At 55.1% G+C, this 14,626-nt stretch overlaps 1 protein-coding gene across 2 annotated transcripts in view; it reads left to right on the top strand.

Annotated features, from left to right (window-relative positions):
* Nucleotides 1-858: 858 nt before the first annotated feature.
* CROCC (ciliary rootlet coiled-coil, rootletin) overlaps nucleotides 859-14,626 on the top strand; it is a 45,249-nt gene continuing 31,481 nt past the window's right edge. The window contains exons 1-9 of one of the 2 annotated variants that reach the window (XM_058718933.1): nucleotides 859-1,516; nucleotides 2,093-2,234; nucleotides 3,454-3,608; nucleotides 8,120-8,305; nucleotides 8,402-8,485; nucleotides 8,578-8,639; nucleotides 8,738-8,903; nucleotides 9,496-9,602; nucleotides 13,747-13,983. In XM_058718933.1, coding sequence (XP_058574916.1) covers nucleotides 1,457-1,516; nucleotides 2,093-2,234; nucleotides 3,454-3,608; nucleotides 8,120-8,305; nucleotides 8,402-8,485; nucleotides 8,578-8,639; nucleotides 8,738-8,903; nucleotides 9,496-9,602; nucleotides 13,747-13,983 — 1,199 coding nt within the window. In that variant the 5' untranslated portion in view covers nucleotides 859-1,456. The remainder of the gene's footprint in view (nucleotides 1,517-2,092; nucleotides 2,235-3,453; nucleotides 3,609-8,119; nucleotides 8,306-8,401; nucleotides 8,486-8,577; nucleotides 8,640-8,737; nucleotides 8,904-9,495; nucleotides 9,603-13,746; nucleotides 13,984-14,626) is intronic. The other variant, XM_058718935.1, reaches the window with a different exon arrangement.

Below are 14,626 nucleotides of genomic sequence, written 5' to 3'. Positions count from 1 at the left end.
CACAGGGGTAGAGTCTTCAAGGGAAAATGCCTGGCCTTTGGGCACTTATTGGGAGGCTGCCTGGGCCAAGTGGCATGAGCTTTGGGCTTCCCACTTCCCTGTGGCGGGTCACTTTGAACAGGTACGAGCCCTAAGTTCTCTAAGCCTTGGTTTTCTCATCGGGAAATGGGTTGAGTTGAGGATTTAATGAGATAATGCGAATATGACTCCTGTGGGACATGGCGTGTAGGGCAGAGGGCATCCTGAGGCGGAGGGGCCCATAGGTAGCAGGAGTGATGCTCATGCAAACAGGACCCACCACTGCTGGCTCTCCTTGCTGGCTATGTGCCCCATGTGGTTCTAACCTCCTTATACTTTTCAACCCACCCGATCCTCAGTGACTCTGCGTAGTAGGTCTTTCAGTCCCGTTTTAGAGATGAGGAAACTGAGGTTGAGAGGTACCTTGTCCAAGGTCATACTGCCAACGAGGGGCAGAGCTGGGACTCCCATGTGACCCCAGATCTGCCGCTCAGTCCGGAGTTTCGGGCCGAACTGCAGCAGGCAGCTTCCTTGCCACAGGGCAGGAACCGTGGGAGGTGGTGGGTGGACCCCTGGCCGTGGGGGTACAGGGACTGTACATTTGGGATTTTCAAAGGAATGAAATCGATATTTATCAAATACTTAGTATGAGCCGGAGTCACACACTCTTTGTGCACACCCCAGTTTTTTGTTTAAATTCCCAGACAACTCCATGAGATCGAAGCCGATATTATCCGCATCTTACAAGAGGACAGTGAGGCTCAGAGAGGCAAAGTTCCTTTCCCAGAGGCACACAGCCTGTGTGTGTGTGGGGGGGGGGGGGGGGCGGGGGGAGGAGAGGGGAATGGAGGCAAAGGGGTGTGGGCGATTCCACAGCCTGCGATCTTTGCCCCGAACCAGATGTGGGAAAACGTCATCCCAGCACCCTTTGAATACATTCTTAGCAAGTCACGTGATCCCCATCTGGGTCAGCAAAGGAGGTCTCAAAAGACTAGCCTTTCCCGCCTCCTGATGCTGACCCCGCCCCCTAGGCTTGGAGGGCTCTAGGACCCAGCAGCTGGGGAGGGTGGACTGTGTGTGTGTGTGTGTGTGTGTGTGTGTGTGTGTGTGTGTGTGTGTTGGGGGGACCCCCTCATCTTCAGGTCCCTCCTCCTCCCTCTCTCCAGCCTTTCCCTTTCTCCCCCACCTCTTCCCCCTTTCCTCCCCTCCCCCTCTTCATCCCTCCCCTTTCTTCTCTTCCCTCCCCTCTTCTCCTTCCCCAGCCCCTCCCCCTCCCTCACCCCTCCCACCTCGGTGGTCACATGGGGGGCACCGCCGGATTTAAGCCTAATCTGCCCTGTGCTCAGCACAGCGGTCTGGCTGTGGGGTGGGAGAGCTGAGCTAGTCTCTGGGGCCCTGGAGAAGGGCCTGGAGGGGGGTGCCCACAGCTTCCCCCTCCATGAGCTTGGGGCTGGAGGAATCGGTGGAGGCCCAGCTGGCACTGGAGACGGTTATCCAGGTGGGTCCCGAGGACTGTGCCCACCCTGTCCGGGGCAGGGGAGCATGGGTCTAGCAGGAATGGATGATGGGTAGGTACATCTTGGGGTCATGGGGTGGGAGGGGTGGGTGGTAGGGTGCACGGGGGCCCCAGCTTGCAACTCCCAGCTGGACTGGAGGTACAGAGGTGCTCAGAGCAAAACTGCTTTGGCCCCCTTATCCCAGGGCCCTGTGGGAAAAGGGGATCCCTGCTCCCAGATTTAAGGGTTGAGGTGACATCTGCTAGCACAGTGGGGTTGGAGCTGGACTGGAGCCCCCAGCCCTGTGCTGCCCCGATGGGTTTTGTGAGTGAGCCATGCGGTTTGGTTCGCTTCTCTGGCCCTCCATGGGGCCTCCTTCCCGGGGCAGGAGGCGCTGAAGCGTGCCCTTCCGTGGGGCATTTTTCCATTGTAGCTCCCAGGCTTCCCTCCGCATGGGGGCTTCCTGAGGGTCTCACGGGCCCCCACATCTTGGGCAGCAGGACTTTGTTCCTCTCCCATCCAGGCCAGGGAGACCAGGGCCCCCGGTCCCCTTCACACTCTCTCTCTCCCCCCCACAGACACTGGAGAGCAGCGTCCTGAGGGCAGGCCGGGAGAAGGGCCTGAGCGAGCAGGACCCATCCCAGGACTCTCAGCTCGCCTGCCTACCTGCCCGCATCAGGGAGATCATCACCCGCAACCTCTCCCAGCCTGAGAACCAAGGTGCCCCTCTTCATTTGCCCCCACAGACACTGCCTGCACCTCACCCCTTCTCACATCCCCCTCTTCCACGGCCGTAATGACAGGAATGACCGCAGCTTCCATTTCTCAAATATCACTGTGAGGCGGGCACAACCCTGTGATGGAGGGACCCATTTTACAGATGGGGAAATGGAGGCTCAGAGGTATAGTTTGCCCAGAGTCGTTCTCCATGTGACGCTGTGAGACAGTGGGGATGAGCACCCCCACCCGCAGCCCACAGCAGAGACTTAGACCCAAACACCACTTTCTCTCCCAGGGAAGGTGTGAGCTTGGCTGAACCCCAGATTACAGGGGGAGGGCAGCTCAGTTTAGCTCAGGGCTCTGCAGAAGTCCCAGGGATGGTTCTGTCCATTCCCCAGCAGGGCAGAGAGGCTGATGGGCCCCTGTTCCTCCTGCTGGGTGCCATCCACAACCTCCTGTGTGGTTTGAGAGTCTGGGGAGGGCACACTCAGTTACAGCTGGTGTGTGGGCAGCTCTCCCTGGTGGTGATTCTGGGGCTCCGCCACAGTCCTTGTCCAACCTCTTTGGGACGACCAGGGGTGTTGGGGCCCCTGGGAGCCCCAGGCAAGGAGAGACTTAGAGAACCCTCACCTCAGGCTGAAAGAGCCTGGAGACCTGTGGCGTGTGTCCAGTTCTCCTGGGATGGAAGGGGAGCCCACAGGGCGGGGGGACACTTCGACTTCTCCCTTTTTCCCCCTCTTCCTCTTCCTCCTCCTCCTCCCAACATGACCTATACTATCTGAAGCCCTGGCTTCAGAGGTTACATGAAGCCCTTCCCTTAAGTGAGGTCTTCCTGGTCTCCTGGTAGGTCTCCTGGTCTCCTGTTTACCAATTCCACCCAGGTTACAGATCAGCAAAACTGAGGCCCAGAGAAGAGTAATACTTGGAGAAAGAAGGAGCTAGAATTGCTGGACAGAGCCTCCCTCCAGCACGTTCTGGGCCCGCTGGGGCCACCCTTCAGCGGTGTTTGGGTCCGCTCTGAGTCTAGCCCTAGGCCTGTCTCTTTGCCCACCTTCCTGTTCTTATCTCTGTTTGCGTGCTCTGGTGCTGATGTCCTCTCTCAGGGGCCCAGTCCCTCTTCCTGCCCAGTGATGTTTGTAGAGCACCTATTGTGGGAGGGTGTGGACCTGGGGGTGCGGGGGGGAAGGAAGCCAACCATGTGCCTGCTGTCCCTCTCCAGCCCCGCTGCCGGCCGCGGAGATGGCATCAGTGCTGTCGCTGCAGGAGGAAAACCAGCTGCTGCAGCAGGAGCTGTCCCGCGTGGAGGACCTGCTGGCCCAGAGCCGGGCGGAGCGTGACGAGCTGGCCATCAAGTACAACGCGGTCAGCGAGAGGGTGGGTGCTGCCTGGGGGCCGAGAGCTGGGCCACCGTGCTCCCCTGATGCGAGGGCAGGGAGACAGCCAGGCCAGGCCTGTGCCCCGGGCCGAAGGTGGGCCTGGGGTCCGGCTGGGCCGGGTGTAGATTGTGGCCCTGCCGACGCAAGTGGCCTCGAGAAAAATCACTGTGCTCTCCCAGTTTGTTTTCTGTCTTGGGGAGGCTAGTATGATGTGGGCTTGAGAGTACCTGTCACCAGGGGTGACACCGGGGGTGGGAGCACAGAGAGTAAGACCCCTAGAGACCCCTGCCACCCCTCGAGTGTCTGGACGTCTCTCTGTGCTCCCATGGGTGGGGCTCTTGGGGCCCACCCAGCGGCGGCTGAACACGGAGGCAGGCAGGTGGAGGGGGCCCAGGCAGCATTCTGCAGGCCTTCTGGGGCCACCACAGACTTGCTGCCACCCCCCGTGGGACTGAGGACCAGCAAAGGAAGGAAAGAGAATCCAGGCTTGCCTCCAAGTCCAGACAGGATTCGCATTCCCCAGGCTTGTGCTGCAGGCTTGTGGGGCTCCCGGAGCAGGGGGTCGCTTTGGGCCAGGGCCGGGAGCACTGTCTCCTTTGGGCCCCCATTCTTGTGAGAGGTGACGCTAGGGAGTTGATGGCTGCAAGTTTGGGAGAGAGTTGCACGGGGGAAGGAGTGTCTAGATGGGAGATGTGTGGGTTGTAATAACAGTCATAATCGTAGCTACTGTTTATGGAGTGTTTACTGTGTGCCAGGCACTTACTGGGTGCTTTACGTTTGATGCACCAAGCTTGGGACCATGATGCTGCTCGTGTAGCAGAGGAACTAACAGGCTCTAAGAGGGAGAGCACCGTGCTTGGGGTCCCACAGCCAGTGAAGGCTAGGTCTCTCTACCCCCAGCCCCAGATGTGCATTGCAGGTTTGTTTTCTGGGTGTAGGAAGAGACGACTGGGCTGGGAGTTCCAGGGGGCAGTTGGAAAGCTGGAAGGACCTCGGACATGATCCTCTGGATGTAACAAAGAGACTGGAGCCCAGAGACTGAGGCTGGCCCAGAACGCCCTGTGCGGGAGGCAGAGACAGGTTAGCCGAGGACCCCTGGGCTGGGCCTGTCCACGCGGGGGCATGCATACTCCTTTTGGGAAGAGGGATATGTGTTCGTGCCTGTGGTTGTGAGGTCCTCCAGTGTCCTGGTATTTGCTTGCCTGGACAGGCTCCCGACGTGTTGGGACATGCAGAGGAACAGACTGGGGGGCCCATAGTGGCCCCAGCTCCGGGGACAGTGTAGAGCTACTTTTCCCAGAGTTTTCAGGAGGTGTGGTGGGTGAGCTGGCCCGAATCCCACATTGTTGGTGGTGACGGGGCCTTGAGCCAGCCCTCTTCCAGTTTAGCCCTCTCATCTTTTGGCCACTGGCACGATGCCAGGTCCCCGGGGGCTGTCTCTTAAATGCCAACTTCTGACTCATAGTGTGGCTAGCACGGCGCCCCAAGCAGGCAGGGGCAGAAAAGGAGAGGTGGGGGGGGAGGTGGCAGGCTTCTTTTCTGCTAACACATGTTGCTGAGGCTGGGCTGCAGCAGGTCAGAGGCTGGGGTGTGTGTGTGGCGGGGGCGGGGTGTATTCGTCTAGAAGATTCCCTCGTGGCTGGGGAGGCCCCTGAATAGCATGTAGAGGGGGCCTGGTGTTTCACTTTTGTCTGTCTGAGATGGTGTGAGCGAGGCCCCCACCTGCAGGCAGTGTTTGGGTGCGAATGACCTCAAAGCCTGTCCTGGGGGGTGGGCTCACAGAGAACGTGAGAGTCTGAAGATCACTTTATTACAGATGGGGAAATAGGCCCAGAGCAGGGGCATGATAGGCCCAAGGTCAGTGGTGGAGTTGGGTTGAGACCCCTGGTCTAGGGCTCTGTAGTCCTGTGGCACTCTGTCCCTGCTGCCCACTTGTTCCCAGGGTACCGGTGGTGGGGCCTGCCCCGGTGGCCATAAGTGTTACATGCGGGCTGCTTTGGAAGCCAGTCGGTGAGGTTGTTCACTCTTTTAAACCCCGCAGCATCCCTGGGAAAAACAAGTGGAGGCAAGGTCAAGGTCTGTGTCCTGTTGACGCATGGAGAGAAACTGAGGCAGAGGCTCCCAGTGGCCACTTCCCAGGTTCCAAGGAGGACCTCACGGTCCCTATGGAGGCCCCCCCATCTTCCTGTCCCTGTGGAGCAGGTGTTGGGCGAGGCAGCTGCGAATGGGAAGGAAGCCATGGCCACATCCCCTGGGCTCCACAGGACAGACCCCCTGGGCTCCCCCAGTGTCCATGGCAACCTGGACAGAGTGAATGAACGGCGGGTAGTTGGGCAGGGGTTGCTAGGGGAGACAGTAAACTTCTTTCATCCCCAGCGTGGTGACCGCCTCTTTCCCTTTTGAATTACAAGTAAAACTGAAAGGCTGTTTTGTGAGGGGTAAAGTTTGTGGAAAGGGGTGAGGTGTGGCCGGGAGTGGCCCTGGTCTGGCTGTGAGCACTGGGGAAGCGGGCGGAGCACCCAGCGACGGCCTGAACCCCTCCACGTCACAGCAGCAAACAGCCCCCGTGTGCAGAACGCACAGAGCACAGGCCGCGATCGGACCCCACACAAGACACATCACACGGAAACACGAGTCCCCCGCGGTGATACGCGCTCAGATTCGTCGGATTCGTCACCGGACACAGCATAAGTCACACCGACAGCCGGGCACCGCACAGTCCCCCCCCCCCCCCCCCCCCCCCCCCCGTTCACAGCACGTACCACCCAGACGCACAGCCACACGGACGAGACGCACCATCCTACGGACAACACGACACGTGGTCTCACATCTCACGGACACACACGCCCAGACAAAGGCGTGCGTACCTGCACGTGGCCTAGAGTCGCTGATCCACATGCCCCAGACACATGTGGAGCCCAGACACGTGCCCCAGACCCCCCCCCCCCACGTACAGGCCTGCATGCAGACATAAAAACACACGAACACACGGGCACCCCCGTGCTTGCACCGCAACAGAGACCTGTGACCCCAGAGGGCTCCTCGCGGAGGTCCCCCTGAAGGCCTGGACACAGAGATACACGGGGTCCCTTATGGAAACAAATGCCAAAACACACCCAGCCGCCGCCAGATACACATAGTATCTCACTGCGCTGAGATGTAAATAGTCTGCCTGTCACCTGCCTTAGGTAGGCTCCAGGCAGACCCTGGTCACGGGCCTGCAGCCTGCCTTCCAGGCAGAAGCCCCCAAGAAGTCCCCACCGGCTCCTCTTTATGGGGGGCACCCCAGTGGCCACTGTCGCCCTGCCCCAGCACAGTTGTCCGTGGCTGAGCGGCCCCTGGGCGTCCTGGGTGTGAATATAGGCCCGGAGGGCTAGCCTGGTCTGGGCCTGTTATTTAGCCAGGGCAAATAACCCTGGAAGCTTTGGAACCCACGCGAATGCCGGGCCTGGGCTAGCAGCGCAGGCAGTGGGGAGGTGGATGGTGAGTGTGGGCCTGGGCTGGAGTCAGCTGGGCTGGGCTGTCTTCCCCTTGATTCTCCCTGACGAGTGTCCCTCTTCTCTCAGTCCTGCTCACCCCCAACTGCCCATTCCCTCCTCCCTTCCCCCAAAGCTTGAGGAGGCTGCTGGGCCTCCCGGGGCCAGCAGGTGCCTAAGGGGTTAGGAGGCTCAGCCAGAGTGGGGCACCGCCTGTGCTCACGGGCTCTGACAAAGAAGGGGCTGCCAGCTGCCTGGGGGTGGGACAGGGTGCTGACGGCAGCTTCCCGCAAGGTGGGAGGTGGGGGTAACTTGGGGCCGAGACGAGACGCTATTAATAAGCGTGCAAGAAGCGTGCCTTATGTTAGAGAGTTTGTGCCTCTTACAGAGAGAGCACTGTGTGCGTGTCAGGGTGGGGGTAGGGGTGGGGTGGGGACTTCACCTCTGTCACCCTGGGGATGTTTGAGACCGCCCCTGTCCTTATGTGTGTGCATGTCTCTAAGCTCAGATACGCACGTGTATATTTCTGCTTCTGCTTGAATGTGTTCACATTTGCTCATGCGATTAATTCATGATCTCCACAAACATGCCACTGCCACTCCTCTGGGTCTAAGATACAGCGGGGAACAGAAATCCAGGTTTTCCTGAGCACGCTTTGGGTGGTGGTGGGGAGACATAGGCATGGAGCTAATAATCAACCGCCGCGGGTTAGGTGTTTGGCGGAGAGGCTCACTGTGCACGGTGCATGGAGGCTGTAATGTTTATCTCCGGGTGCAACTTAGTGTTTTGCATGCAAATGTTCCTGGGCCCACCTGCATGTGTCCATCCACGCCTTGCCTGTGTGTCGATGTATGTTCAGCCTGTGTCCACGCACAGCGGCGTTACCCTGTGCACGCGCGCCATCGCATCCCGGGCTTGCCCATCTATGCCTGCAAGGCACTGTGGGTCTGGGCCCAGCCTGGCACCCTCTGCAGAGCTCTGGGCCTGCTTTCCCGAGAGGCCTGCGCCTCTCACCCAGGCACCTTCCCTGCAGCTGGAGCAGGCTGTGCGGCTGGAGTCTGGGGAGCCAGAAACGCAGGAGCCCACGGGGCTGGTCCGGCAGAGCGTGGAGCTGCGGAGGCAGCTGCAGGAGGAGCAGGCCTCCTACCGGCGCAAGCTGCAGGCCTACCAGGAAGGCCAGCAGCGGCAGGCCCAGCTTGTGCAGCGGCTGCAGGCCAAGGTCAGGGCTACCCACTCCTGCTCCTGTCCCCCGTGTGCTCGCTTTGCCCTGTCCCCAGCCCCTGGGGCTAACCTTCCACTCCCCACCCACCCGCAGACCCTGCAGTACAAGAAGAAGTGCTCGGAGCTGGAGCAACAGCTTCTAGAGAGATCTACAGAGCTGGAGCGGCAGCGGCTGAGGGTGGGTGCCGGCGTCGGGGGGCGGGGGGCGGGGCGCGAGGCGGTCCCTTCCCTCTACTTGCCCAGGCTGATGCCCCACTTCTCCCCCCCCAGGACACAGAGCACAGCCATGACCTGGAGAGCGCCCTCATCCGCCTAGAGGAGGAGCAGCAGAGGTGGGGCGTGGTAGGGAGGGAGGCTAGCTGGTGGGGCTGGCCTCTCCTGCCATGTGCCCACCGGTCCCTTTCATGCCCCCCCCCCCCCCCCCACCCAGGAGTTCCAGCCTGGCCCAGGTGAACTCCATGCTCCGAGAGCAGCTGGACCAGGCGAACTCGGCCAACCAGGCTCTGAGTGAGGACATCCGCAAGGTGACTTCTGACTGGACACGCAGCCGTAAGGAGCTGGAGCAGCGGGAGGCGGCGTGGAGGCGTGAGGAGGAGGTGGGCACGGGGCTCCTGGGAGGCCCCTGGGGCCTCGGGGTCCCAGGCTGGCCGGCGGGGAAGGGCCACCGTAGAGTGGTGAGGACTAAGGAGCCGAGGGGAGAGGGAGACAGAGAGGGACGGCCCGCTGGCCCATGAGCCTTTTAGGAGAGGTAAACAGTTTGTCGTCGTAATAGCTGGCCTTGCTTAGCCTACACGACATGCCTGGCATGCATTTTCTCTTCTGTTCCCCCTGTCATCCTCATTTTAAAGAGAAGTTAAGTCATCCGCCCACGGTCATGCAGCTGGCAGCGGGGATGCAAACCTAGGTCTAGTTGCAGCACTTTCTGCCTTTCGCGCTGCCTCGCGCGGCCGCAGCCCGTGGAGGCGTTGCAACCCGTTCCCTGTGCGAGAGGGAGGCTTGAGAGCCTGCGCGGTGCGCGCAGGCCGGGCGCGGGCCCAGGGGAAGACCCGCTTCCCGGACCGCCGACCGGGTCTCCCGCGATGGTTGGAGTGGGGGGAGGAGGCGGAGCTGGGGAGGGGGCGGGGCCGGGGCCGGGGCGGGGCCGGGAGGAGGCGGGGCCGGCCCTCACTCAGCCCGCCTTCCCTCCAGTCCTTCAACACCTACATCAGCAACGAGCACAGCCGCCTGCTCCTCCTCTGGAGGCAGGTTGTGGGGCTCCGTCGGCTGGTCAGCGAGGTGAAGATGTCCACCGAGAGGTGAGGCCCGGCTGGCGGAGGGGCGGCCTGGGGAGACGCTGCAGCCGCTGGAGACAGCCCCGCTTTTTAAATTGAATTCAACTCCGCAGTTGAACTTTAGTCCAACCTAACACACCTGCTGTGTGCCAGGCCCTGTAGAGAGGCAGAGACAACTAGTAATAGTTAATTCCTACCACCGTCATGGCAGTCAGCAAGTACTAGGTGTTTGCTCTGAGCTAGGCTCTTTGGCCGTTTCGTGTCTTCTGATATGGACAGGGCCCCAGGAGGTAGGAGCTGTGATACTCCCCACTTCACAGATGAGGGCACTGAGGCTCAGAAAGGTAGAGTGACCTCCCCAAGGTCACACAGCAGTAAGTAAGTGGCCTAGTCAGGATTTACAGCTCCTGCTTTTAATCTGCTAGAATGTGCAGCTTCTGCCACAAGACCTCGCCAGCTCTAGTGATGAAAAGATACGGACCCCCCAAATTCTAGACCGAGGAAGTGAGTGGTGAGTGAACAGAGCAGAGAGACTATCCCAGATGCTCAGAAGGATGGGAGGGTTGGGGAGGTCAGAGAAACACTTCATAGACGAGGTGGAACTGGCACTGACCTCAAGGGCTGGGTAGGATTTTAACCACCAGAGACAGGGGCACTCCAAGCAGAAGAAAGAGCGTGAGCAAAGGCTCGGAGGTAGGAGGAAATGGCAGCCAGTGGGTCTGGAACAAAAGGCAGGGGAAGGGAGGTCAGGTTGGGAGAGCCTCAAAGGCCCATGTCAGCAGGGGAGCTCAGTCCTGCTTGATCTTTGAGCAAGTGAGGTGGCAGGGAGAGCTGAGACAGGCAGAGTAGTTCCTTTCTTTTTTCGCGTTACAATTTTATTTAATTATTTATTTGATGATCTTTTGTTAAAGCTTCTTTTTTTTAAATTTGTTTTTTGATTTAAAAAATGTTTTTAATGTTTATTTATTTTTGAGAGAGAGACAGACAGAGCATGAGCAGGGGAGGGGCAGAGAGAGAGGGAGATACAGAATCTGAAGCAGGCTCCAGGCTCCGAGTTGTCAACACAGAGCCCGACGTGGGGCTCGAACCCACAAACTGCAAGATCGTGATCTGAGCCAAAGTCGGACGCTTAACCAGCTGAGCCACCCAGGCACCCCAGATGATTTTTTTTTTAAGTCATCAGGTATTCAGTGTCCAAATTTCTAATTGGCTCATCAGTGTCACAGATGGTTTTGCTTCACTTTTTGTGTTTATAATTTGTTGGAATCAGGACCCATCATAGATGCTCACCAAATGTGATTGGCTGACTTGCCTCTTAAGTCTTTTCATTTATTTGTTTAGGAAACTGGGACAGTTGTCCTGAGTGATTCCCATAGTCTAGATTCTGAGGTGGTGTTTAACACCTTTGTCCCTTGTATTTCTTGTAAATTGGATGTTGGATCTAAGCCTTGATCAGATTCAGGTTCAGGTTTTTGTTTTTTGGTTTTTTTTTAAACAAGACTTCTTCCTAAGTGCTGTGTGCTCTTCTATTAGGAAACCCCAATGCCTGGGTGCCTCTCTTTGTGTACATTGGAGGCCCTTGATGCTCAGTGCCAAGACTCAGACACTCATCAGGGGTCACCAAATCATGAATGTCCCATTCTGTCACTTCTTTGTGTATTAACTGGAATTCTTCAATGAGGCACTTCCTCTCCTTAGTATTAGGCACCTAGTGGTATAGTTGATTCAGGAAAGGAAAGGATTTAGCCTGATATACTAAAAATATATATATATATGTGTGTGTATATAATATATATATATATTATATATATGTTATATATATTATATATATTATATATATATATATAATATATATAACATATATATATATAATATATATCTAACATATATATGTATAATGTAATATATATATATTTTAAGCTCTTTGCCCAACGTGGGATTTGAACTCCGGACATCAAAATCAAGGGCTGCATGTTCTACAGACTAGGCCAGACAGTTGCCCCAAATATGTATTATTTTTATTTAGCATTTAAAAATTTAATTATTTTACTTTTGAATAACTTACATATTCACAAAATTCAAATTTCAAAAGGGTGTACAGTGAAAAGTCTCCCTCGCCTTTCTGGCCCAGATGCTTCCCTCCCAGTTTCCTACATGACCTGCCAGCCTTATTTTATACAAGAAATATAGCAGATCTCTCTCTCTCTCTCTCTCTCTCTCTCTCTCTCTCTCTCTCTTTTCTGCCCCCCTCCTTGTTCTATACTTTTGGTAGAATTTTGTCTTTGAGTTCTTGAAGATACTTTCTTCACCTAATAGTTATAACTTCAAGGTTGCTCCCTCTTAAGCTCTGAATAGCTGATGCATTTTTCTTGGTTACGGAGTATTCCATTGAATGGATATGCCAGATTTATTTAATAGTAGCCCTCTTTCTTTTTTTTATGGCTAAGATTTTTAGTGTACTTATTTTCAATTGTTTTCTATCTACATTGCTTACCTAGAAGTGATCAATTTTGTTGTGGACCTCTTTAATTAATTAATTAATTAATTTTAATTTGCAGCCACGTTAGTTAGCATATAGTACAAAAATGATTTCAGGAGTAGATTCCAGTGATTCATCCCCTATGTATAATACTCGGTGCTCATCCCAACAAGTGTCATCCTTGTCCGTTTAGCCCATCCCCCAACCCACAACCCCTTCAGCAACCCTCAATTTGTTCCCTGTATTTAAGAATCTCATGTTTTGTCCCCCTCCCTTTTATATTATTATTATATATATTATATAATTATTACATAATTGTATTATATTATTATATAATAGTATAATATTATTATATAATAATATTATTATTATATATTATATGATTATTATATAATTATATAATTATTATATTATTATATAATTATTATATATTATGTCCTCCCTTTTATATTATTCTTCTCTTCCCTTATGTTCATCTGCTTTATACCTTAAAGTCCTCATATGAGTGAAGTTATATGGTATTTGTCTTTCTCTGACTAATTTCACTTAGCATAATGCCCTCCAGTTCCATCCATGTAGCTGCAAATGGCAGGATTTCATTCTTTTTGATTGCCGAGTAATACTCCATTGTGTATCTATACCACATCTTCTTTATCCATTCCTCCACCGACGGACGTTTGGGCTCCTTCCATACTTTGGCTATTGTCGATAGTGCTGCTATAAACATGGGGGTGCATGTGTCCCTTCGAAACAGCACACCTGTATCCCATGGATAAATGCCTAGTAGTGCAATTGCTGGGTCGTAGGGTAGTTCTATTTTTAAGTTATGTTTTTACTTTACACAAATCAATATATATTTTTTAAAATTTATTTTTGAGAGAGAGAAAGACAGCATGAGCAGGGGAGGGGCAGAGAGAGAGGGAGACAGAATCCAAAGCAGGCTCCAGGCTCTGAGCTGTCAGCACAGAGCCCGACGCAGGGCTCGAACCCATGAGCTGCGAGATCATGACCTGAGGCAAAGTCAGATGCTTAACTGACTGAGCCACGCAGGTGCCCCACAATATTTTTTTAAGTTATTTATTTTGGGAGGGAGAGATCACAAGTCGGGGAGGGACAGAGAGAGAGAGAGGGAGTGAGAATCCCAAGCACTGTCAGTGCAGAGCCCGATGCGGGGCTCGAACCCACAAATCACGAGATCATGACCTGACCTGGTCAGATGCTTAACTGACTGAGCCACCCAATAGCGGCCTTCTTTTGATGCACATATAGATTGTCACCGGTATTTCTTACATGAGCAGTACTGCAGTGGATCACTTTATACACAGGTCACTTCCCTTGCATTGGGCCATATCTGTAGGATAAATTCTTAGGAGTGTAGTTGGTGGGTCAACGAACCTGCCCATTTATACTTTTCAGAGTGCTTCCTAATTGCCCTGCGCTGTGGTTACACCCACTTACCCTCCTGCCAGCAGTGTAGGCACAGCCTGTTTCTCCATAGCCTCACCTACACTGTGTGTTATGGGACTTTTTTTTTTTTTTTTTTTCCCCCATCCAATAGTGGCATCCCACTGTTAACATCCTGGGATAGCTTTAGTTTATACTATAGTTAAATTAAACTATTAAACTATCCTGGGATGGTTTTAATTTATACCCCGCCATCCCATCCCCCTTCTGTGCTCTCTCCACCAGGGACCTGCTGCAGCTGGGAGGGGAGCTGGCCCGGACCTCAAGGGCCATCCAGGAGGCGGACCTGGGGCTGAGCGCAGGCCTGCGGCTGGCCGAGAGCCGGGCAGAGGCGGCCCTGGAGAAGCAGACACTGCTACAGGCCCAGCTGGATGAGCAGCTGCGGGACAAGGTGCTCCAGGAGAAGGACCTGGCCCAGCTGCAGGCGCAGAGCAACCTGGACAAGGCCAACCTCAGTGCCAGGTGCGTGCCTGGGAGGCACCACGTGAGGCAGGCCTCCCTGCGGAGTGTGCGTCTGGGGGCGCAGGGAAGAGCGAGTGTTTGTTCACCGGGGCTGGGCCTTTCCCCTGTGTGAGCTCAGCCAGTCTTCCCAGGCACCCCATTTGGCAGAGGGGGAGACTGAGGTTCAGGGGGCTCTTGTGCAGGGCACATTATGAGCAGTTTAACCACTGAGGCTAGAACTTACGCTCCCAGCTCTTGCGATCTAGATGAGCCCCAGAGATAAAGTGAGTGGCAACTTCATTCTCCATTTGTTTGTTTATTTATTTATTATTTATTTATATTTTTGAGAGAGAGGGAGAGAGAGAAGCGGGGCTCATATTCACCCGAAGCAGGGTTCATGCTTACCTGAAGCTGGGCTCGAGCTTACCCAAAGCAGGGCACGAGCTCACCCGATGTGGGACTCGAACTCATGAACTGTGGGATCATGACCTGAGCCAAACAAAGTCAGACGCTTAAAGACTGAGCCACCCAGGTGCCCTCATTCTCCTTTCATAGATGAGCAATCTGAAGTCCATTGAGAAGTGACTTGCTCAAGGTCACACAGTTAGGGTGGTGGAACCGAGCGTCCCCCCTGAAGGTTTGGGAAAGCATGAAGGACACATTG

This window comes from Neofelis nebulosa, chromosome 2 (genome assembly GCF_028018385.1).
Source record: "Neofelis nebulosa isolate mNeoNeb1 chromosome 2, mNeoNeb1.pri, whole genome shotgun sequence".
Taxonomy (NCBI): Eukaryota; Metazoa; Chordata; class Mammalia; order Carnivora; family Felidae; genus Neofelis; species Neofelis nebulosa.
This window is presented reverse-complemented; position numbering and strand designations above follow the sequence as displayed.